The following is a 26,830-nucleotide window of genomic DNA, read 5'->3' on the forward strand; positions in this document are numbered from 1 at the left end:
TAGAAAGTATATAAACATTATACGTTGTAGAAAGGATATATATATATATATATTAGGGCTGTCAAAATAACTGATTAATTTCGATTAATTAATTTGAGAATAAATAACTGATAAAAAAAACATTAACGCAGAATAATCAATTCTGTATGACCTTGATAAAGTCCTCTGCAATGTATGTGCCTGCACAGCACAGAACAGCACAGGTGTCAAGGTATCAGTGTCAGACTGTCAAGACTGTCATTAGGGCATTTTGCATATACAGTGTAGGGTTTGTTTGCTCACATGAGTATAGGGTTGATTGTTCTACTTCAGTTTGCTTCAGTAGAACTGATTGTTCTACTTCAGATGCTGAAGATGGCATTGGCCGAAACGCGTCCGTCTTGTGACATGCTTTCTTAGAATAATTAAAAGAGTTAAAGCTTGAGAGTGCGTTTACTTTTAGTTTCATTTACAGTACTTCAGTTTGTCTCTCTCTCTCTCTGTCTGTCTGTGTCCTACCTCCAGTTGCCTATCTATGACTGTTTATTGCATGCAATTAGTAGCAAGCGGCCAATAGTTTGTGGGGATTTGTTTGCAGTTGTCTATGCATTGACAGTTTATGGCTGCATCCCGTTTAAAGTTCATTATGCAAATTGAGTAGTTCCTCTTTCATGTTATGATAAGGTAACCTTTGCTTTTTCATCCCCCTGCTTTGCTGTATGAGACAGGTTTAATGTTTGCATGACGACAGATTTTAAGAGTTTTCTTTACGTACATGTACTATTTGAACAGTGAGTGCAAAAGGTGAGTCTGTCTTCATCTTTTTCATTGAAAAAAGGGCATATCTGGTATTCTACAACCCTCAAGTAGCAAATAAAGTAATAAAGTAGCGATTTACTTTGACACAGTGAGATTGCCCTCAAGGTTGTGCTATATGTTATTTTGTTGTAAGTGCAAAATTATCCAAAACTGCCACAATTAAAAATGTTTTGGTCCCCAATGAAAATGTAGAGTTACCATCCAAAAATAGACCCTTGGGTTGTAGAATACCGAATTTGCCCTTAAAGGTCATCACATAAATCTTAAACGAGTCATGTCTAATAATCAGTGCCTGTCTTATTTCACTGTGGTTAACATTTTCTGGTAGTATGTCAGTACTTTTTTTTTAGAAAATATTTTCAGTTAATTGGATTAATGTCATACTGCTGTATACCTTACATACCCTTCATATGGCTAATGGCATAAACATAAGAGGTTGTTTTCACCAGACTTTCTTTTGTAAAATAAACACACTAATTACAAAACACAAAAATAAAAACTAATTACAGCAAAACAAGCCTGCTACAACAAGGACTCCGTGCAGTTGGACTACTCAGAGATTATTACATTGCCAGAAACCTATAAAAGCCTGGATATTTTTTTTTCCTGAAGAGTGCCCACCTTCCTTTTCAACATGTCAACAAAAGGTACCAGCATCTGCATTAAAAACAGAAAAGATAGCACAGGGGAAAGCAGAAAGCAGGAGTTGGTGCGGGACACACACACACACACACACACACACACACACACACACACTTCTGCATCATTGCGGCTTCTCCATCAGCTGTGAGGCACCTACCCCTTTACATTTAAATGTGCCACTGTCCAATGCAAATGCACATCAGTTAACTGATTAAGACCTCACCCTTAAGCAGAGTAGGCAGGATAAGGATTCATGCCGTTCTGACTCATTATTAATTAAGTCATGTCATGTTTTTTGTTGTTTTTTTCGTGATGGTCATTGTTTGCTACTGTACATTTCTCTGCTTCAAACAGACCTGCCATCTGACAAGATTTATGCCAAAGCATTGTCCAAGACGCTCACTCATGTTGCCTCTCCCCTGACTGTGGGCCTATACTCATCGTGCAACAGTCGCATCAACATGGTTCTTAGAAACATAGAGGGTATGTATCTGGGGGCACATTCTGATTTGAATGCAGGAACTAAGAGTGTGGTTAAACCTGACAGTGCCAATACTAATAGCCTACAATATACCCAGTATATCATTAGTTTGTAATTGCAAATGTTATGATCTGCAACAGTAATGCAAAATGATATGTTATGTGCACATTTATTTAATTTCTTCCATTAGCCTTCAGATAACATATGTTCTGAACATTACACTCCTATTATGAGGAAATCTTCACTGATTAGGTTACTGTATGCAGATTCATTTTTAGGTCTGAGAGATAAACAGGAGTTTAACACAAATAAATAGGTTTTGCAGGTTTTAAGTATTTAGGTTAGTGAAAATGTTTTTGATCACGTTGTCATATAACAGACTACAAATGGTCTTTAAACCTTAATGAGTACCATCCATACTTGACCATGTAAGGTTGTTCATCAGAGCAAAATGAGTCTTTTGACATGTCACTGTAATTGATCAGAGGATCAAAGAATCCAGGACTTCATTATACATATCACAATAAAAAAGTATATATATTTTTCTCGTCTCTGTTGGGATTTTGTGTCTGTCTCCCAACACCACCCCTCACCATCCACAACTCTTTCCCTCATTCCCCCCCCCACATTCTCTTACTCTCAGTTGAAATGGAGCAAGAGACCAAGAGAAGAGAGAGGAAGTCTCCTGGCAGATCAAAGCCTCGCCCTGTCCAGCCTTCTCTTTGCAGCACTCTGGCTCTCATCTCGCGGCTGCTCTTCTATCGACCTGTGTGGACGGAGGACAACCAACATCAGAAGAACGTCCGCTTTGTGTTCGTGAGGTTCAGCGCCTGGCACTTTGCTGGCAGTGACCTGCTCTGGGCGGGATTGGTGATGCGTCTGTGCGTGGTGCTGCAACAGAAGTTCGGCAAACTCCAGCTGGGCCTCTACCGCATGTGTCAGCATGACGAGGAGACAGCCGAACACAAGAAAACGATCGAGGACGGAATAGCGAACTGGAGGTCCAAGAAGATCTGCTGCTTCCCTTTGTGGCTAGTCCTTGCCCTCATTGTCACTGGAGCAGTGGTCATCTTGGCTCTGCTCATTATGTTCGGCTTCCCTAAACCAGAGGTGGAGGAAGATGGGAATCCAGAAGTTGAGGAGAACGATGGGTTTGGAGTGTTAGAAGGGTTTGCCATTGCAACTCTTGGGCTCCCAGCGGCTGGTGCGGTTCGATTCACCTTCATGTTGGGGAAAAACCTGGCGTTCAACCAAGACTTCAACATCCGAAGTAGCATGGACAACCAGAAAGTGAGTGAGAAACTGGGCTTCATGAATGAAGTGCGGAAGGAAATGAAGCTGCTGTCTCGCTTCATCCATTTCATGGAGGTCTTTGAGAGGAGGAGGATTCGAGTCGTGCTGGAAATCACCAACCTTGACCGCTGCACGCCGAAGAAAATCGTGGGCGTCCTGGATGCCATCAACATCTTGCTGTCTGATGAGGAGAGCCCCTTCATCTCTCTTCTGGCAGTGGATCCTGAAGTTCTTGTCGAACAGGTGGACAACGCTGAGTGTTGTTATAACCAAAAAGAAGCTTTCGGTTTCCTGGATCGCATCATCACACTTCCATTTACAGTGCCTCCGCTCTGTGACAAATCAAAGCGCAACGTGTTCTTGAACATTGTGCGTGGACAATCAGAAATCCCAGAAGTATCTCCTCAGAAAGATGATCACATGCCTTTGGGGAGCACAAAAAGCTCTGTGTGTGTTGAGGATGAATCTTCACTGAATGGCAAAAGGCTCCTTGAGGAAACCTCTGTACCATTACTTGCTCAAACAAACAAAACTGAAGATCTGAAGGACGATGAGGTGGAGCGGATGGTTCAAGAGGCTTTCCAGACTGTTCACCAGCCCACAAGTCTCTTGCATGTGTACCTCTCTGGTAATACCATGTCCATGAGAAGGATCATCAACTCCATCCGTGTGACTGTCGTCATTATGGAGGAGCTCCCCCACTTCCAGTGTCAACCAGCCGAGAAGGTAGCAGCCTGGGTGGTCTTGGCCGACCGCTGGCCCTGTCGCCTGAGCTGGATTCTCCAGTGCATTGAGGACACTCAGCAGAGAAAAGCGATCAATCAAGAAGTGGCCATGAACAGCTCCATGGAGCTCTGGGATGTCTTCATGAAGCATCGCCTTGAGCTACATCTCATGAAAGAAGAGGTGGAGGATTTTCTAGAAAGAGATGGTGACCCAGAGCTTTTCGAGAAGTTCCTGAGATTGGATTTCCGTTTCACCGTGGGTGAGGCGGAGAGGTTTGACCAATGCACCGTCAATCTGGATCTTTCGATCAAGAGGAAACTCGCCAGGGTTAGAGGAAGCAGCAAACTGAAAGACCCCACACAGAGGAACCCTTTTGATGCTCTACCTAGACGACAGGTGATCCACATGAGTACAGACGGCATCTGCGAAGAGGTAAGAATCCATTTTAATAGTTAGAGTAACTATTCTTGTCTTACAGAAGAACCAGGGAGGTTAGACATCTTTTTTATATTGTATCACCTTTGTCATTTTGTTGTTCTCTAGTTAAGAGATATGTTCAATTTGTGCACTGTATTGAGAAGGGATTTTACTGGTGTTAATTATGTAAAATAAGCAATAAATACACACAGTTAATTTCCTCATTCAATGGATGTCATCAACTTGCATAACTTCAACAAGCTTAATTGGCCTCAGCAGTGCAAATGTGCAATGCAAATAGATAGTCGAGATATTAATATAATAAAAATAGATGTATAGTACTGACTGTCTATGTGTGAAATGAATGCAAATAAGTAGTGATATTCTTTCTCCAAGATGTCTCGGGTAGGTCTCTCTGACAAGTACGCAGAAGTGGTGAAGTCCAACCACCTGAATGGGAGGGCTCTTCTGTTTAATGACCATGCAGACCTGAAAGAGGTGCTGCAGATGACCCTGGGGGAGTGGACCACCTTCAAGATGACCTTTCTCACCGGTAACTCCGATACTGAAGGTTACGAGGAAAGCAGGCCAGCTCCAGCACAGCCTTGCAAGGCTATCTGTCCATCCAGTCCAGGCCATGCTGCTGCATGTAAAACAACCAATGTTTAAGTGAAGAGGGATGGAACCAAAACATAGCTAGTCATTTAACATGTTGGGCTTCAACAGATTATCTCTGATAGGGGTGGGTTTTATATAGTTATAGTGTAGTGTAATGATATACTGTATACCCTTTTGATAACCATACAGTTTCAAAAACATGCAATCAGGAACTTTCTGACTGGAATGCTGGAATTTTCAATCATTCAGAACAATATTTCTGTCACCAATAAAAAGACCAACAAGATCAACAAAGTAGTTGCACTTCAATACACCTCTCAACCCCACATCATTACTGAACTCACATTTTCTTAAGTTCATGCTTCAATTCTCCAGCATGTTGTGAGCATTTAACTCACGTCAGTATTTAAGGCACACATGTCACTCCAGTTTAAATCCTTTCCCCAGCTTACACGCTACTCTTAGGCATTATTCACCAAGCTTCCTCCAGAATAACCATATCCCTATTAAGACATCACCTTACTGCATGTCAGAGTAACACTCATTAAAGTCCACTTACACACAAACCACTCATTCTGCAATGATCTAGGTATCCATGCTTCAGAAACAATATGTCATTTCCCCCTCCTTGCCTTAGGGTCAGTAATAAAAACAGGTAATTTTTTAAAATATGAGCAAATTGTTCTACTGGCCTTCTGGCATTGTTGTTACACAAATAAAAACAAAATGAATTATTATGGTTTTGTAATAACATTTTAGGATGCAAGATAAAATGCTGGCACTGTAAAACAACAAAAAAAGCTGTTTTTTACAGTCATGCTTCCCAGTTTGTCTGACTTCAGATAACCTGGAGGGATTGTGCAGAAGAGTGGGCTGAAGACAAACATTTGTGAGAAGGATCATTATTTATCACAGCCCCAAAGAAAACCCCAGCTTCAGTGGGACATGCTGCTACAGAATTCTACAGTTTAACCATAAATCAACTGTGAGAACAGGACAAAACAACATTCACTAATACAACAGATGCCTTAGTCTTACACTGGCAAAATATCATGGACTTTGTGGGACATAGTGCATTCGTTCCTCAGACTTACAACTACTGTAATATATAGGCTCAATACAGAGGTTATACAGATGATGTACCATATAGACCTGTGTTTTACCAAAGATCCTTAATATATATGCTTTATCAACCGTCTCTGGTTTTACATTTTACAACTGAAAGGTTTAGAATGGATTCGGTTCTAATGGAATACTGCATGCTCACTATGGCCTCACAGACGCAACAGGTTCTTATCCGGTTACATCCTGTTATCACCCGGAGAGAACTAATATAATACACTTTGCTGATTGGCTGGTGGGATGGCTATTAATTCTGAATAACAGGACACGGTTCCATATCAATGCTTATGAATGGTAACTATAACAACCATAGTAGGACGACGTTTGTAGGCTTTGCAACAATGGAATCAACTGCAAACCAGCTAACTGTCCATGCTATCGCTGTTATAGGCCAACAAAAGTTGTACAACAAGCTGATCTAGTGAGCTTCTTTTTAAACGGAACCGCGTGTTGCCTTTGCTTTACAGTGGCAACCGGGTGATAAGTGGGATAACGGCCTTCGAGATGTGTCCAGTTATACGGAATTAATGGACTCGGGCGGAGTTCTTTGCCCCTCGCCCTCGTCCATTAAAACCATATAACAGGACACCTCGGCGGCCGTTATCCCTTACTTATATTGTGGACTTCAGTTTTTAGTTCCTTGAGTTGATTCGGGCTGTTCAGTGAATAGTTGTGGTTGTTTCCCCTTGAGTTGCCTGCAAAAGGTCTTAAGGTCTCAGACAAGCGCCTGTGGACAACTAATCCATGAATGAGTAGTACAGGCCCTTTTACTGCATATGTTTTTTTTTATATATATATACAAATTACAATCCAAATCCCTGACCCAGAAAAACTTTACACAGCCTGAGTTCAAATATTTGTTTATGTCTACTTACCAGAAGGTGAATACAGTATTTATCATTCAGCATGTAGTCATTAGCTAAGCCTTGTGTCATTATTTAGAAGTCAGCATCTTCTGTATACAGTATATCTTCTGATGATACAACTCTCTGCTGAAACATTTGACATATTTGGGTATAGTGTGTATGTTTGAAAAAAAAAATACTGCATTGAAACAAATTGAAACTAAAATTCAGCATTTTTTAAAGTATACTCTTGTAATCTTGCATGCATGACATGGTGAAATAATCTTTATAAATTGCTAGCAAGCAACTCCAAGAGAATGCAAAACCCTGCACTGACAGGGCTGACAATCCCACCACAGAGTTCTTCCCTCCCATATGGCAATATAAGTTATACTTTACAGTAGACCAGAGGTTTTCAACCGCTGCTCCACGGCAGCTTGGCAGGTGGGCCCTGACCATGCATTCAGTTATGTAGTTTCACAGTTTTCTCTTTTGTGATGTTTGTGAATCACAGTGTCCCATAGTGACAGTGAATCATAGTGGTCCCTGGGCCACAATCATTTGAAAAGCCCTGCTATAATGGTGGATTTTGTTTGAACATTCAGCAACTCTGGCCGAAGATAATATATTAAAACCTTCTTCTTGTGTCACTCTGTGTAACACCACATTTCTTTTCAACATCCACCACCATCACTCAATTCTTCTCAAAATGATGTGTCCTCAAAACAAGTGGCTGCTTCTTTTGGATGTATACACAGCCTTTCCTGTCAAGAGGAGAATCATTGTAGAAAAACTGAAGTTCCTCACCTTGATCAATGGCAAAGACCAACTTACAGCACATCTCCACACACAAAAGCTGCCGATCTCCTGGAGCAGAACATTCTGCACTGTGCCATTATGGGAACGGTAAGAAGTTGTGGTGGGAAACCACCACTCTTCAGATTGGCAAAGCCTCATAAAGTGTAACAAAAAGCCCAACATGGTTTCCAGCTGTGAAATCTTGCAAGTGTGCCAGAGCACGAAACTGTAAGCAACTCGAGCTTGCCTGTCAACATGTGCGCAGAAAAAAGGTTTATCACAATGATCCAGTATGCTTGGGTCTCCTTGCTGTTATTGATAATTGAGAGAGTGAACCCAGAATTGTCGATTGGAAACATACAGCTTTCTAAAAAACTGCCTGTAAGCAGACAGAGAAAGATTAGGAAGGTTTTGAAGTATTGCCGCACTGATTCAATTCATTTTCAAAAGATGTTCTTCATGCTTGTCCTTATACCTTACGAACAGTTTGTTTAAAGACCATGACCCTGTGGCAGCTTGGCCACTTCATTATGTAGAGATATACAGCATCACATTCATCCTGCATTGAAACTCATTTATTCTCTTACACATTTGATTCTTTTCTTCAAAAATGGCATTTTTATATCTAAAAAAGTAATCAGCAAAGTAAATGACCTATCAACCATTTTATTGTTGCTGTGGCAACTAAGCACATAGCAGATTGAAGTAGGATCCCTAAGAAATCAAACCAATTATACATTGGTCAGGTTCGGTGACTATCTCAGGTTGCTAGAGAGAGAGATAGGCTCTGCTCTCCACAGTTTATGCTTAACAATGAGTCATGCATGAAACCATTGGATAAAACAACCTCAATACTACAAGCATACTGTAGCTCTTTAATATTTTATCATTAAATCTATCCATGTGCAGTCTGCCTTACCTATATACAGGCTTATCTATTAAAACTTGACAAGTTAAACCAATGGTATGAAATGCTGTACACAAACACTGAAGGGCAAAGGGGAGATCTCATGTTGATTGCACATGGTTCACCTTTTATAGGGCAGTGTATGTGTACGTGAGCTGTATATTACATCGCAGTACTGGGAATACCAGGCCGTGCACAACTTGGATGGATATCCCCATGTGCCACTTAATTTTCATAGGGAATGTTTCCATATCCTCCTCGCTTATAAAGTGGATTTAGATGTGGTGCAAAGCACTCTATAAATATGTGGAACTGCCCTCAATGGCAGATGAGGAAACAGCATCGAGTAAATCACAAACATGGGGGTTGGGGTCGAGTTAGTTGCATCTAGCATGCCCTCAATCATTTTCTTTTCTTTAATCGGCTTATTGGGGGCCAAGCAGCGAAGCTGCGAGGCAACCCATAGTGATTCTATGTGTTCTTCTTATTATTATTATAACGAAACACTCATTTGCCATTGAACCATACAGTAAAAATTTGGGAAATTTGGCACATTGATTCGGTATAGTCATATGATTAATTTCACTAAGTTTCATGTCAAGTGCTCTAGCGCCCCCAGTGTGTCAGATTTTGCATTACATCTATGCGCTTAAAGTTTCAACCATACAAATTGAGGTATACTTGGAATCCTTGGATGAGACCGAACTCAACGCACCCCATGAAGTCAATTTCCGCCACGTTGGATTTTCCGCCATATTGGATTTAATCAAAAACACTTAAAAGGAATCAAAGGTCATAAAGTTTGTCCGATTTTGACAAAACTTGGCGTAGATGATCGTCAGACCATGACTCACAAACGCATTGCTTTTTGGAGCCATATTAGTAGTATTAATATTATATAGTATATAGTAATATTTCAGTAAAGCTTTAATGTATCAAAACCAAACTCAGTACATGGGCTCAAGACCCTTTTTGGAGCCATATTCAAAACCTGTCGCCCGTCACGACCAATCAAGTGAAGTGATACCTAAGCAAGGCTTTTGCGTATCAACACCAAACTCAGTACTCAGACCCTATTAGGAGAAGGCTCAAGAAATTTGGTGCATTTTGACCACTGTGTGTCGCTATAATCACAGGAAGTATAGTCATATTTCAGCAACGCTTTGACATAGATAAACCAAAGTCTGTACATGGGGTCAGGACCCAATAAGGATGAGGCTCAAGAAATGTAATGACCTTTGACCACTAGGGGGCGCTATAATCACAGGAAGTGGGCTCATATTTAAGCAATGCTTTCACGTATCGAAACCAAACTTAGTATATGGACTCAGGACAACATCCTAAGGAGACACAATAATTTTAGCAACCTTTGACCACTAGGGGTGCTATAATTTGCAACACTTTCTCGTATCGACACCAAACTTGGTAAATGGACTCGGGACCACATCCTGAAGACGCTCAATATATTTAGTGACCTTTGACCACTAGAGGCGCTATAATCATCAACACTTTCTCGTATCAACACCAAACTTGGTATGTGGACTCGTGACTACAACCTGAGGACGCACAATCAATTTGGTGATGTTTGAGGTGTGCTTATGTGTGGGGAGCTATTGGGTTGTGTGGGGGAGGAAGTTTATCTGTGTTTATGTCTGTGTGTGGGACGGGGGGTTAATTGGGTGTGTGTATAATGTAGCAAAATTGGGTTGTCATGACAACTCCTGCTCAACTGCTTGGCCCCCTCATTGCTGCTTGCAGCTATATTTTAAGAAATGTCTTTCTCTGTAGCAATCAATACTTTAAATAGGTAGCTAATTATCACTGATTATTAATGCTGTTAAATAATGAAATATTACAAATAAGACACTTACTGATTTTTTCACTATGTCCCTTGTGTGACTGACTACATAGAATGAATAAATCACTTTGGTTTAAGTTATTTAATCACTTAAGCCTATATAGACACAACAACAACTATTTATTTATAAAACTAGATGTACCGCAGAGCGCACTTTGAGAGTCCTGTACATCCGTTCCGCAAAAATAAATCACACTTATCATTTTGTCTCCATCTCCTACTGTACCTAATCCCCCACTCTTGAAACTTTTATGTATGCTTGTATGTGCATGCCTGTGTGTGTGCGCGCACATGTGTGCATGCGTGCATGAGTGTGTGTGAGTGTGTGCGAGCGTGCTTGTGTGCGTGTTTGTGTGTGTGTCTGCGTGTGGATGTGTGTGTGTGTGTGTGTGTGTGTGTGTGTGTCAATTTGTCTCCATCACCTTATAGAGCCTGACTGATATGGGATTTTGAGGGCCGATACCGATTTCAACATTCAAGTTTTTCAAAAATTGATAACGATATATCGGCCGATAGTTAATCATTTTTAACAAACACAATGTAAAAATGTTCTCTCATAATAAGGTTCTAATCAAGATGGGGCATTATGTATTTGCATAGGCCTAACTATCGAGTTTCCTAATGAAAGGCTCTTCATATACAGTAATTAGTTTTGTTGTACAGAATAGAAAGAATAGTAAGAATAAAAGAGGTCTTTGCTTTGTGCTTTGTTCTGTGAAGTTCATGCTTAAAGACTCCCCCTTTATCCAAGAAAAACATTTTACAAATATGATCAGTTACTTTTAGGGCTGTCCCAACAGATTATAAATGATTAATCTAATGATTATTTTTTCGGTTAGTTGACTAATCTAACGATTCATTTTTTGATTAATCTAACAATTATTTTGTCCATTAGCTATTATTTTCCCATTCCCAAATATCAGAAAGTTTCTCATTAACATTTTATTCCTTTTTTTTGCATATAACATCAGCATGGCGTATCAGACAGAATAGGCTACATGAGATATGTGTTATACCAGGGCTGAATGTTAAAGGTTGTATCAGCGATTTCAGCCCCAAAAAAGGCCCAAACATAAATGATCACATTCATCTAATCTTTCTAAACTAAACGATCCACTAGCTGCCTGCCCCATAAGCAGGTCCTCAAAAAAACGTGTCTCTGTAGGCAGCCTAGGCTCCGAGATCTGTACACAAAAACAATTGCTACCAACAAGGGTTGGCAACCCCTCAAAAGCAAAATAAAGTGTTTCAACCAATAACCGACAAGATGCACGTTTAGGAGAGTTTTAATTGCACGGGAGGGAGGGGGAGGGAGTAGCGACCTAGCTCTCTGTTTTGTTTGAACATCAACAGAAGGGACGTATCCCCGCTATCGCTAATACAACCTTTGACTTTTTTTGCACATGGCACTGGTGCTGCAAACATGAATAGATTTGTAGTACCAGCCACAAAATCTGTAGCATTGTTATAAAACCTTTAAAATCTCAATCACAAGTGGCAGTTCATCAAAGTTAATTAATTGCAACTGGACTGATAAAAGGTCATGTACACCTGTAGGCTACATTGTATTTGGGAAAAGTAGACAATATCAGCATGATGATTTTTTTTTATTATTTATTTATTTTTAAGCAAAAAAATCCCTGTCAGTTCCATGCAGTTTTCAACAGCTACTGTATCAAGAAGATAGGTTAGACCATGTTTTTTTTTTCATGTTTAGTTCATATCTAAGTCTTTTGATTAGATCAAAGTATGTTCAACTTTATTGTCATTGCACAAATGAAATACCAGTAGCCTAAAATGAAATGCAGTTTTACATCTAACCAGTGGTGCAAATGAGTATGCTGACATGTCCAAAAGGGCATTCATGAAATGCATCACTAGACTGTGATACACATATACACATACAGTAGCTGAAGGTCTGTGGCTAAAGCAGCCCTACTGAAAGTGTGAAGTTTTTGTCCCTTTTCCGGAAACTAGTGTTCTTGTATGTAGGCTAATTAAGCATTAGGCCTACTAAGCGAGACTATAGCATTATGTTGCGCATAAAGCATGAACTGTATTCAAATTTGACAGATAGAAGCGAACATTCTCAGCAGACTTTTTCTTTTAAATGTTAAATGAACGGTGGGTCTGGATGGTTCACCTCGGCCCTGTCGGAAAATACTTTCGCTTTGGGCAAAACACTTCCTCAGCTCGCTCGGGAGGATAATTCGCAAGCTGTTGTAGGATTTTGAGATTAGATTAGAATAGATTTAATTTAAGTATGATTGTTTGGATCATACACTCACACATGGATATGCTTTTTAATCGCGTAGACTACAACATCGATTTCCCTCTCACTACCCCCACATGCACTTCAAACAAACAAACAAGCGTTTCAGTCTCACGCATGTATAGCCATAGGCAAAACTGTATTGCACCAGTGTTACGTTGGTAAATCATCCATTGCACATAATTATTTTTGTAGCACGTGCAAATATGTACAGCCATGCAATGGATACATCTCTCAAAGTGCACTCTAGAATATTTGGGATGTAGATCATCACGGTGCGTTAATAAATCTACATTGCAACGCATTGCATTGACGCAAATTATTCACGTCGACAAATTTATGTAGTCGACTATGTCGACTAATCGTCCCAGCCCTAGTTACTTTACTTTAAGCCTTTGAAGCCTAAACCATGCTCTTCCTTACTTGAAACACCTTTGTTGAAATAGAAGACTGAAACTAGGATGAAGTAGTGGGTGTTTAGGAATGAACGTTAGCTCAGATGCTTTTTGTGACTTTTTCTGGTCTTAATGCAACATTTTACAAAGCACTGACAGGGCCACCAAGGACTGTGAGCGAGTCAACAGCAGAAAAACCCATTTAGCAAGCAGAAATGTCCCAGCCAGGTGTTTAGGATGCATCGTAGACAGGTTATCTTTCAGGTACAGTATATCCATTAGCAAACCATTGTGTTAGCGAATGTTAGCGTTGTGGCTAACTAACTTAGCTCCTGTCAGTATGGTCAGAAAAGAATGAGATGACAGTCGAAAGAAACAATTACAGTGCTGTTATCAATTTGCTTGGTATAACCGTGTTTATGGTTCACAAATACACCAACAATCAAACTAGCCTCCATCACTCAACCAATGCTAACGGTAACATTCTTTTACCTATGGATACAACATTAAGCTGGTGTAAGATTAACATACCCTCGGTAAAAACCAAGCATGTCCGATAAACATTCTCTGGTTAATTTTGACTTCAAGAAGAAATGGGAATTATATTTCATGTGAAAATCATGAAATGTAATTCCTACCCTTATAAGACATTCTCTGCCGTAAGCTAGCCTACTCTTCTTGTGTTGTTCTTGTAGGAAGTAACAAGTCTAGAAACACATGTGTGTCTTGCAGCAAGACGCTACGCCATCTGGTGGACAAACTACATAACGCCAATACTGGAAATGCAATCTAAATGAAGAATCAATATTCGGTTTTCCTTCTTCCTTCCTCCTTGTCCAGCTCTCTCTCTCATACACGTGTGCACACACGCACACACACAAACACAGACCCGCTCATCCCCTCTGTAGGCTACTTGCACGTGAATCGGAACAAAATAGATTGTTGCAGCACAAAATTCGGCCGAATGACCGTTCAGCTTGGTGTTTACTAAAGGTTAGCATCATTAACACCGTAGCACAATACGCATGCATGAAAATAAACTAGTTTGTTCTTATCACAACAAAGTCAATCACGGAGACAAAACTCTTTAAACAGGCAAATTTATCAGCAGTTAGCAGCATGTAGCCTATGTAGCCTAAGAGCCAGGAGCGTACCTACAGTATGTTCCCCGGGTCTTATGTTCCCCGCTTTGTATGGGACCGGGGAACATAGGACCCTTTTGTAAAACCCTAACCATAACCCTAACCCCGAGCGGGGAACATAGGGAGCCTTAGCTGGTAAGTTAATGTTAGAACAGCTGGGTTTTTGGTGGTGTGTCAAGTAGGCTACTCGTGGATAACATTAGGCATTAATTCATTACCTGTGACATAAAATGTTTGCGCCGCCAACCCCCTTGGATATTGCAAATGCCCCCTCCTAAATTAAACAAGTTCCCAGCGCACACGTGAATGGATGCTGTGCAGCCTACAGTCATGAAGTTTTAATAGTCAGCTGGAGAAGTTAACGAAGTTACCAGCGAGAGTTGCAGCACAGGGGAATTAGGACCTAAAACCAGAGACATGGCAGGTTCCAGCAAAAGGTAATGAAGAGGTTTATTTTCAACCAAAGTAGCTCTACTGATCAGACCTTTCTTGACACTGTTAGTTGGTCCTAGCGAGTAGCAGGTGCAGGCCTGAAAGATGCTCTGGTGCAGGCCCGGATCTAGGCAGCTCAGATTGGGGGGGCAAATAGAAATTTGGGGTGGGCACAATGAATAGCCTACCCAACTACCCCCCCCACCAAAACCGCTCAGTTTCACCTACAAATGCCTTACTTTTAACCTTAAAACCCTTATTTAATAGCAAACATGACATATTACATAGAACTGTTAATCATAGAACTGATTTTGATATTTACAGATATCTAGGCTATACTTAACATTTATTTTCTATGTGGCCTGTTATGAAATCATGTATTTACAATTTAAGCACAGTTCAGCTTTAAGAAACGCAAATAGTCTACATGCATGCTTAGCATTTTGTGATTATTAAGGCTACTTTGACAAACTCTTAGTCAGCTGATTTTAATATTTACAGATATCTAGGCGATATTTGTAACATTTATTTTGTATTTGGCCTGTTATGAAATCATGTATTGAACAATTTAAACACACTGTGAAACCTGAAGCCCAAAGTTGGAGACATGCATTTAGACATTGCTGCAAATGTAAAACCGGATTACTCTGGAATGGCTAACTGTACAGGGGAATGCTTTACACCTTTGTATTCGGTAAGGTCTGCTGTTTCTTCTGATATATGGTTTGTCATGTGTTCGGGAAAAAATTGTGAAATTGGTGTGATTGGCAGATTCAATAGCTGTCAATTAAAATTGACCAATTAGGTGAGGCAGAAGAAATATTTGTGGGGCATTGCCCCTCCCAGCCCTATTCTAGATCCGGCCATGCTCTGGTAAGGAGAGGTCAAGATGGCCAATTTGTGCGTTGGAGAAGAGAAACTCACATGCGCCTCTTCCTGCACCGCAGTCCCTACCCCATCCACGTTCACCAGGATAATCCATTCACCCAACACGTGTGACAAGAAGCATGCAACTGGCATGCTGACTAAAGGGATACCCACCCTGTGAACTGAAAGTACAGGTGAACTGCTCACCTTATGTGTGTCTGACATCTTTTACTTTAACTCATAAAAAATGTGAGTGAAACCCGATGTGTTGCGTTTATATTTTTGTTCGGAGTAAAATGACAGTCTCTCCGTCACTTAATAATGGTTGTTGCACAGCAACTGTATTGGGAAATGTGCCACAGTGTAACATGGAAGCAGACAAGTGTGCAGGCTGGCAGCAGGGACATGGGCCATTCCTGGCAGCCCTGGGAGTCAGATTCAATGCTTTGACTTCAGTTGTCAATGTAGGGGTGACTTTTAGAGACTTTTGCTCCTTTGTTATCAAATAGTGCACCAATTGTGCAATCCAACTGACTGCATTTCTCCAACTGATGCTATAATGTGACACCTGCTAATAGTCTAAAAGAACAGGCACCAAGGAATGTCAGACTTTCCTGTATATTCCCTGTATATTCAGCAAATTCAATCAGAAGAATGGGTTTATGACACAGGTGTATGACATGGGTTTTCATTCATGAAGAAAACCATTACAGAAAAGCAACTGCATTCATTTGTATTTGCCATTATACCTCTGCGGCACCTTTGGTTATTAGTGCAATAACACCCAGCTGTGAAGCTTACTCTGGTAAGCTAAACACATACCATGTGCAGTCACACACTATCAATTAAAGTTTACTTATAGAGCAGACTCAATTAGATGTGATGTGTGTGTGTGTGTGTGTGTGAGTGAGTGAGTGAGTGAGTGGGAGAGAGAGAGAGAGAGGTGCTTGTGTGAGAAATTATTCATGCAGGGGTTAATGATTTAAGAGGGATGAGGGTCTACACTGCTTCCATTAAAGTCACTACTCCAACATTAAACCACAAAATAATCCATTAATCAAATGTTATTTCAGAATCTGGTTCAATAGCCAAATCCATTTAAATACTTTCCCTGTCCTTCAATACACACACACACACACACAGTCCCTAATGAGAAACTATGTGAACATATAAGTGAATTTATTCCATATTTAAAAAGTGTGTGTGTGCATTCTTTCTAATGTAGCTGTTAATGTCACAATTTAGTAATAGTAGGCAGTAGTTGGAGCAAAGTCCAAAGACTGAAAAATGATTTCAGCTACCCTGGCACCAGATAGATAGATATATAGATAGATAGATAGATAGAGATACTTTATTGATCCCCAAGGGGAAATTCAAAGGTCTCAGTAGCATACAGACATCACACACAACATGCACTTACAGCAGAAATGGTAAACATAAGTATAAGTATAAACATATAACCAAACTCCACTGTACAATAGTTCTACAAGAAAGACTCAGTAGACAGAATAGAATCAGTTAACAATTTAATTAGTAAAGGAACGGCTTGGATACAAGCATGATAGAGTCCTGAATAGGTAACAGTCTTTGGCGTAGGCCCAGTCTCGGATCCGTCCAGCGATGAACGGATCTCGTCTCCTGTCGATGGATGAAGGCAGGGGCGGGGAGCCTACCCCCCCCCCCCCCCACGACGAGACGGGGACCAACTGGTGGCGGTGGCTGAAGGAAGATGATGTGGTAGGCAGACCATGCCCGATGGACGTGGACTGCTGGCAGAGGTGGCTGGAGGGGAGGTGGAGGGGATGTCAAAGTCGGCGTACTGAGAAGCAAAAGCAGTGTTAGGTGGAACATATTTAAAGAGCCCACTGAATTCCTATAGGCTAGTGCTGATTGAATGAGTGAATGATCAGATTGCAGGGCTTTCCCGAAAAGTAGGCAAAGCTAAGATTGGCTCCATGTAAGCATGGGAGGAGTAAAGGCTACACTACGAGTCTTCCTAGTAGAACTTCCGCTGAAGCTATCATAGACAGTAGAAGATAAGAAAAACTAACAAAACTAAATACACTATATAAATTACATTTTTTTATTTATTTTTTTTAATCCAAAGTGTGCTTGAGGGTGATCAAGCATGAGACGCTTGCTGTAACAGGGCCGGGACTGGCCTGTAGTTCTGTGTGCATGGTGAGGTGCTCAAGAGAGTGAGTGTCATGGTGAAGGTGCAAAAAGTAGTCCAACAGTAGTCCTGTATAGAGGTTCTCAAAAGAGAACTGGTCTGTGGCAGTGGTGCGCGGGCTGATCTAAACTGAGCGGGTGTCAGATAAGTGGTTTTGATTGTTTTCTGGGTTTTCTATGATTTTGGATCCGCTGAGCAGATTCAAACATGGTCGCAAGTTCTTCTGGATTCACCTATCACCTATCCACTTCACAAAATGAGGGCAACTGAACAAGACAACACATTGGTCATTTTGTGAATAAAATGAAAGTTGATGGGATGCCAAGGGTGGAGGTTTCCCTGGGGTTAGGTGAACAAGTCTGTGGTTTCCCGGAGCAGATGTTGGAGAAGATAGCATTGCTGAAGTTGGCCAGTTTTCATCAAGGGTTCTTTGATTTTCTTGTGAGGCTTTTGAGAAGTTCTGACACACATAATTAAAAGATAACTGGAGTGAACATTTGCTTCCCTTTAGCTTGCTTTCCCAATTGTGAACTCCGCCTTTATAAACCATGTTGTTATACCTTGTTGTTATGAATTGAAGCAAGTACTGTGTCAGAAATATTTATGTTATTTTATGTTACCTAGTGTTAGGCTATTTGGCAAAATCAACATTTTAGACAGTGCTAATAAGTGTTTCATAAGTTTAAATTAAATTCAAGATAGTGTTAACTCTATGAACAGCATCTCACATTTTTTGCCTGTCTTCTGCAAATTGCAAAGTTAAATCCAATGTTGTACTTGTTCTCTTTGCTATTCTTCTATTATCCCTGTAATCCTTTGCATTTGTATTTAACACATGTGATTTCCCTCGCAGTTCCACAAATTGCTAGCCAGCCCTATTATCTGTTTTTCAGGGTACAGAGTACTTCTCTGGAAGCCTTGCAAACACTATCCTTCTGTTGGCTGAAGGAGGTTGGGTGGAGGATGGAACAGGAGCGAGAGAGATGAGTGGGCTGAGAGAGCTGGAGAAGAAAGAGATAGTGTTTTGAGGCGGGCGAGGTTTTATTAAGGACCAACGTCTCTCATTTATTTTGTGTTTGGGGAAAATGGTCGGATTAATCCTTGTGAGTGCAGCTATTAGGAGACAATCTAGGGGACTGCAGGCTTTACAGTCAAATTAATCCAAGCCAGCGCCCCTCCAGGAGATCTCTGTCTCGCGGAAATTTGTTTCAATCTAATCAGATGCATCTGACCAGGGTGCTCAGATCCTGCAGAGGAGCATAATAAACTCAACAACGGAGATCAGGCTCTCATTGGCCCTTTGCAAGATGGCCAATTAGAGACTGTGTGCCTTTAGAAAAATGGTGTCGTGCAGAATGGAATCTTTGAGTGTTCCTCACTGCGTTGACTGAAACAGTTTAAGTTCACTCAAGGTTTTTCTTTTCTTTGAAACTTTAAATGTGTCTAGCTCACCTCCAATTTTCAAGTTCCAAGTTGTCCAAAAAATGTTTGAAAGAATGTTCTTAGTTAATGTCAAGCCAAAATACAGTTCACAGCCTGATAGTGTAGTTCTGACATTTGAGCAACACGTCAACTAAAAGAGAAGTTGTTGAACGAGAAACAGAGAGAGAGAGAGAGAGAGATGGACTCATGATGAGGACATATATGATCTGATGTACTAAGACATGATTGGTGTCTGTTCCATGCTTTAATTTGTCACTATGTGCACCTTAAAGCTACATTCTGTAATTTCATGAGTTAATTCTTGGGGGAAATTCTCCCATCTAGCGATGAGATGGGATATTGCAACAGACTCGAGGGGCTCGATTCTAGAAAAGTTAGCAATGGCGTTGCTCAACCACCATGGTACGACGCAACTTGTGATCAAACAACAACGTTGTAACACCTGTTTCCAGAAAGCAGCGTACCTGTGTCGCAATTCGCTACCTCCAGCATTCGAACACTGCAGTTCCAACAACGTTGTTGATGATGCAGCGATACATATCATTGGTGGAAACAGTGGCAACGTGTAATACCACACCCCCTAGAAATGCTCTGCCACAGCCTATGTTGACATTTTTCTAATTTAAACCAAAAGTGGTTAATGCTGGCATTGTCATCAGCAAAAACCTAAACCTATTGCAAGCATATAAAACAGTTTACTTAAGACGACCAATGTGTCATTATTTGTGTTAAACATCTATGTATAGCCTACATGAATTTCAGGGTATCGCTAGTTTAATGTCTTGTGGCTTAACGGCAGCACGTCGGTACTCTGCACGCTCGACCAGAGTTTGCATCCTCGCTCTCCTTTTCACTTCTGAGTAAGAGTAGGCCTATGAGACACAATAGGTTTTGACCCTAAATAGTTGCATTTACTCTACATCGAGAGACCATTAGGAACATGACATCAGTCAAAAACAATTGTTTCAAATATAGTTGCACTGCTTTTGCGTAGCCAGAAAAATTACACAATGTAGCTTTAAACATGACATTGTATGTATGAACAGACTGCTCATGAATGAAAGTGCATTTTGCCTGCCACAGAAAAACTTATGGGACAGTTGAGGGAAAAGTGGGAGTATCGTGCAAAAACATGAGAGGAGATGTGTTGAGTGATTGATTATGTTTTTTGGTATATGTACAAAAACAGCACATGTCTGTCTTGGTCATGTGGTGAACATTTCTACCTTTCAATAGCTGGTGTGATCCCAATTGTGGTTAAATGCATCAACAGGAGAAACTTAGAAATGACAGAACCAGAATTCAGAGCAGGTTCAAAAGCAACTTTTACTTGTTTACTTCTTTACAGTAGGTTTCTTTCACTTTTTCACATCATCCACTTCCCTATGCCTGCTAGGCTATTAAAATGGTCACAGCCTATAGCTGCACAAATAAGGAAAAGAAATGACAGATAGACAGTAAGTGAAAACAGCTAAGAGTTAGGTGAAAATGAACTGGCAGATTTGAGTATAATTATCCAATCAGGCTGGGAATGAGAATGGCGTGCCAAGACCGATAGTGAGATAAAGACCTGCATAATGTTCGACTCGCTCCATCATTATGATCATTCGCCAGCTTCTCCCATCTGTCTAAAAAATTCCCATGGAAAGAGATTACCAAACATCAGCAGATGCTGTTCTGTCGCAGAGGGCCACAGTTCAGATGATGCCATTTTAAAGGACCCATCAAGGTTACAATAGGAAGAGCACTTTCATATTCTACAACTAGTCAAACTCTGTAGCTGGAAATCTACAGAGAATGGAATATGTTGTTAAAACAGTTGCTGTTATGGCTTTTTAAGTTTTATTTAATCAACTGTAGGAATACTAGAGAGTCAGACAGTAAAAGACAGCAAGGACAAAAAGATTGAATGAAAGAACAAGCAATTTTTTTTTTCAAATAAATCCACCAGTACACTTCCAGTATACCCTGGGAATCCAGAGTTCTCGTGGAAGCATTTGCTCAGCGAGACTCTGGCAATGAGTAATGATGCACGTAACTTTTGCCCCTTGCATTGCGGGAAACCAATCTCATCTGTGTATCTGATATAGGCGAGCCAGAGGCGAGCTAAACAGATGACAGTCGTAGTGTTATCGCGTCAAAGTCCGGAATCATTTAGTTAACATTGGTCGCATAGTGTTATCCAATTGCGTACTGTGAGATTTTCGAATGCATGCTTGGTGCCGCCCCTCGAGTTAGGTCATTACATTATATGTGGCCAGACCCTTAATCTTTCAGATTTGGGTCTGGAATCTCCAGGCTACTTCCAGCATGTAACTAAGGCATAATCAGACAGAGTTCACTGAACAAAAAGGATGTGGACTGGCGGCGCCCTTCTGTCTGGGGAGCTGGTCTGTGGCAAAGGCCATCAGAGAAGTGTGTCTATGACTCATGTGAGCATGAGGTGAATGACTGTAACAGTAGGAAGTGAGAGACGGGCATAGCAGCCAAGAGGCATAAAGGCAGAGGGAGAGACACATGGAAAGGTATGAAAAGAAAGAGTGAGAAAAGGAGAGTGGTGTCAGGTAAAAGGACAAAAAGAAGTAAAGCAAGAAAGGAAAATGTGAGAAAGTTGAAAATAGGGTGACCAGATTTGAGTTGTGAAAAAGAAGACACTGGTGGGGTGTGTGTGTGTGTGTGTGTGTGTGTGTGGGGGGGGGGGGTGATAATATGATGTGATAATATTCAGGGGAAGCAGACAACCTACCTCACACAACTACAGTTGAATGAATGCTATTTATAGTCCTTTTTCCATGTACATAACAGTCATGGTGACTTTTTTTAAAATTTACAAAGGAAGGCCTGCTGGGAGTTGGGAAATGTTATTTCCTGTCATTCGTGATTAGTGCTCGCTGCTCACTGAAAATGTATATTTGCTTCGGCTAGATATTCATCTAACATTTTCCTAGGAAGTTAGATTTCAGTTCTATCATGAATAACTTCGTTGATGTTTCTTTTTCTTATGGTGTAGGGATAGCATTAGGCTACCTGTCAGCTGTTGGTCTGTGACCTGTTTGTGGGTAGGCTACATTCTGGCTGCCATGCCATGCTGATAATTGAATATAGCTAGGCTACATATCCAATCGGTGGACTGACGTTAGCGTAACAGCGTTTCAATGTTTTACATCCTCTAAGAATACAATTATGAGGGGAAATAGTAAAAATATAAAAATAGCCTATCCTAGTCTTACATACAAATGCAGGTGTAATGCATCACTTAATAAAAGCCGAATTGTCACTGTCACAATCACTGCAGCTGCAAATAGCCAGTCGGTGGACTGCCGTTGGCATGACAGTACACTGTACCTTGTGTAATAATTGTATTTTTGTTGACGTCTAAGGCCTGTTTCACACCGAGTGCGTGGCGTGAGTGTGTCAGTTGCGTGGCGTGTCCGTTTTTATTTTAGCTCCCACGTTGCTGCATGACAGGCACGTCTCAGGCGCGGCTTGAGCCACACCGAAAACGCGTGCATGCTAGGAATAGGACTCACGCCTATTTTGGAAATGTTTCCATTCAAAACGGTGAAGTAAAAAAATTATGTGAGAAAAAGAGACATTTTAATTGGCCGCCGCAGCGCCGAATCAGACACGCTTCTGGTAAGCAAAGACATAGACATCACCATGCAGCCGCCACGCAACAGACACGCGACGTTCATGCCACGTTCCCGGTGTGAAACGGGCCTAAGTGACACGTTGACTTTGTTGCCAAACATGACAAGCCTACAAACCAACATTTGATATACAATTTCTTGAGGGGCTGACGTTAATGTGACATTGTTTGACCATTGAAATTCCACCTCCGACACTGCCAAGTGGAGCGATCAAGAATCTTTGGTTATACTGAAGTTTCACAGTTAGCTACAGTAGTTAGAAAGCTAAGTCTACAAGCTAAATTTGTCCTCTACACTGGGGTATTGAAAGCATATATATGGAGGCATGCTTGTATTCAGTAATGTCTGCAGCTTATTGTGATATACGGTTTGCCATGTGTTAAGTGAAGAGTTTGTGAGGTATTTCACGGAGAGTAATGGGTGTGCTGTGTGCAGAATGCAAATATGATTACATTTCATGTAGGTGCAATGTTAATTTTCTCGCAAACCATTTATCACAGCAATTTAGCACTGATATCATTGGAAAGTTTAGATCCCACTCGTTCACCTGATATGCTGTGTGATATCTTTGTGACGAGTACTCCGCGAGCAATTAAGTTAAACTTGGGGGCCCCCAGTAAACAGGGTCTAGTGACACCCCTGCTATGGTAGAACAAAATCCCGGACGCATTTTTTCCGGTCTCAAAAAGAGGACATGTCCAGGGAAAAGAGGATGTCTGGTCACCCTAGATAAATGAGGCCAAAAGACGTATGGCGCTGGAGTGAGTGAGAAGAGAGAGAGAAAAAGAGAGTTGAGTAGAGAGGGGGATGAAGACGGTGAAAGATGAAGCAAGAGCAAGACCTTCTAAGACACGACCACCGCCTAACAGTATTTGCCCTGGGTTACATAACCCTGCGAATGCAAAGGAAACGAAACAAATCTTCCGCCTCTAAATGTCATAATTAGCATTTTCATGTTCTCTCCTCACAGCCATAGCTCTCCTCCTCCAGCCCCAGACACACAGACTCTCCTGTCATCGACCATGGCTCCCTTGGAGTTATTGCCAGGCTTGAAACGTGTGAGGATCACCATGAGAAGCTAGTCACGCGTTTGCAAGTGAGATGATTAAATATTATATGTTTGCCTGTTAAATTATTGATTCCCTCATAACATGTCTCAATTGGAGAGGGTAAACAGACGGCCATGCGTCTCAGGGTGACCTGTCCCAGGGACGCCGTTTCCCTCCTAGAGGGCCCTTCATCCATGTTAGTCAGCAGCGACGAGGGACCTCCTCGCCTTGGCCGTCTCCTAAAATGACTGCGAAGGACTCGGCCGTGGACGCTCTAACGACCCTTGACGTGGCAAACGAGCTCAGAAAATGGTCCCACTTGGAAACACAGGGTGGGCAGTCGGAAATTGGGCTCCAGGAGGATTGTGGGAATGTCTGTTTCGGGAGTCGTTTAACGACAGTAGTGTTGGTGACTGATGTTACGGGAGCTCGTTTAAGGTTATAGTACCGGTAGCTGAGGAGTCCTCGGGTTTCAGTTGTTCACCAAGGCATCCTCTAAATCTTGCATCACATGTGAATATCAATGCAGTGTGCAATGTGAAGGAAACCAAGACCACTTTAGGTTGTTGCCAACAGGCAAGACCAAAGCCCATCAACTAGCTGATGACATGCACAACTGGAGCGTATGTTTCTGTGAGTGTATGTGCGGGCATATGCTTGTGTGTGTGTTTGTGTGTGCGCACGCATGCCTGTACTAGTTTATTGGAATGCACCACCACGGCTTTGGCATGTTGTGAGTGACAGTGATTCTCCATTTCTGCATGTGAATGAATGTCAGTCTGTGTGAGTGTGTCACTGTGTGTGTGTGCAATCTTGCTCATTTACTTCATGACCTCAGTGATGCACTTCTGTGGGATTAATGACCCATTCACGGCTGTTACTCGCTCCCTCACTGTGTGCATGTGTGTGCATATCTGCTATACACATTCGTGTGTGTGTGTGTGTTATATGCATACATGTGTTTGTGTATGCGCATGTCATATACATACATTTGTGTGTGTATGTGTGTGTGTGTGTGTGTGTGTGTGTGTGTGTTATATGCACACAAGTGTTTGTGTGTGCGCATGTCATTTATATACATTTCTGTGTGTGTGTGTGTGTGTTTGTGATTAAGTGTTTGAAGCAGGCTCGCAGGCTCAGAGGCCGTGATGATAAAGTAAGTGTGGTGAAGCTGTGGCTGTCTGTGAAGAATGCTTATGGGGAGGAAACGAGACGCAAGCCAAAGACACAAGGCTGCCCATGCATACCCACCACTTCATTTACTCAAGGACTTGCGCGCCGCAATGCATTCATCTACACCATTACACACCCGCACTTAACTGGAGGGGTGTGTGTGTGTCTCTGTATGCGTGTGTGTGTGTGTGTGTGCGTGTGTACATATGATTCACTGTGTATGCATGTTTCTGAGTATCTATAAGAAATGGATCATGAGCATATGCATATGTGTGTAGACGTTTGGGTTTGTAAGGATGTATATAATGTGTGTGTGTGTGTGTGTGTGTGTGTGTGTGCGTGCATGTGTGTGTGTGTGCATGAGTGTGTGATTTAATACAACATACCACCATGACGAAAGTCTTTATCTCCCCCTCTCTTGCCAAAGTGTCACTGTGACTCAAGCATTGCCTTCACAACAAAGACACCTACTGTGACATTAATATGTCGGCGGTCTGTAGTGATTCCACACGTTCTCCAGGGACCATCTGTCTGCCATCCCTCCTCCCCTCCTCCTCCTCCTTCTCCTCATGGCGGAGCATCCTGGAGGTGCAGCTGTCTCTGAGTCACTCCCTGTCTCCGCTCTGCTCTGCTCCTGTCGATGGAGTGCCATGCCGCGCTGAGGTGTCGAGTGTCCACTGGAAGTGTCCGCTGTCGGCCGGTGCACACCGGGCTGGAGCAGCCACAGATAAAGGCATTAGCATTTCAAAGCTGAACTCCGGGTCCCCTCCAAGGCCTAATTGGAGACCTGAGTGACACAGGTGTTTTAATGAGCATCGTTAAGACGGTGTGGGGGTGTGTGTGGGTGGGGGGGCCTAATAGTCACCATGCAGAGGGGCTTAATTGACCATACCAAGCATTTGGAATGTGTGTGTCTATGCAAGCCTATTTGTGTGTGTGTGTGTGTGTGTGTGTGTGTGTGCACTAAGGTGATGGTGTTTCTGTGCTGTGGTCATTAGTTGCACTAGGACATTGATTACCCATCTCACTGCAGACAGACTTTAATAGTGTCCATTACCACACACACATAGAAAGGAACAGAAAGGACACACACAGATACATAAATCACATAACACATAAATCAAAACAGAAATGGATACACACACACACACACACACACACACACACATATAATATAAATATAGATATATTTGTGAGACAAAGTGTGAGGAAAGAATTAGATTTAAAAAAAACTAAACATAATCACATGTAGAGAGAGGAAAACATATGCCTGGATTCACACAGGGAAACACACACACACACACAATGTGCTAATGCATTTCTAAGAGTTCATCTGTCCAGGGCTAAATTTATACTTTTTCGTCTATCACATTTACATAGCATATGTGCTTGTTATGTGAATGATGTGCAAAACCTTACACTATAAGCAGTAGCGCTAAAATACCCAGACACACACACACACACACACACACACACACACTTTTGATTTGACACATGATTTCTTTTCATCAGACACAAACACACACTCACTCTCTCCTCTCCTCTTCCCCCCAGGTCTCTCAGGAGAGACATTTCTTTCAGAGACAAAGAGGGAGAAAGACAAAAAAGTTAAAAGTTTTCAGCCAAGTACACCCACCTCCAGGATGCCAAGTGAAGGTGAGTGTTGAACAAAGGATAAATAAATATCAAATCGGAGCACTACTTTGAGGAATGACACGGTCCCAGACCT

At 41.6% G+C, this 26,830-nt stretch overlaps 1 protein-coding gene across 1 annotated transcript; it reads left to right on the top strand.

Moving 5' to 3' along the window:
• Positions 1–761: 761 nt before the first annotated feature.
• Positions 762–5,265, top strand: nkpd1 (NTPase, KAP family P-loop domain containing 1). The gene is made up of 5 exons (XM_042081554.1): positions 762–783; positions 1,308–1,445; positions 1,795–1,923; positions 2,565–4,372; positions 4,754–5,265. Exons 2-5 carry the CDS (start codon positions 1,433–1,435, stop codon positions 5,024–5,026), a joined length of 2,223 nt encoding a protein of 740 aa, XP_041937488.1. The 5' UTR covers positions 762–783; positions 1,308–1,432; the 3' UTR covers positions 5,027–5,265.
• The last annotated feature ends 21,565 nt before the right edge of the window (positions 5,266–26,830 follow it).

The sequence above is a fragment of the Alosa sapidissima genome, chromosome 23 (genome assembly GCF_018492685.1).
Source record: "Alosa sapidissima isolate fAloSap1 chromosome 23, fAloSap1.pri, whole genome shotgun sequence".
In the NCBI taxonomy this organism is placed as follows: Eukaryota; Metazoa; Chordata; class Actinopteri; order Clupeiformes; family Clupeidae; genus Alosa; species Alosa sapidissima.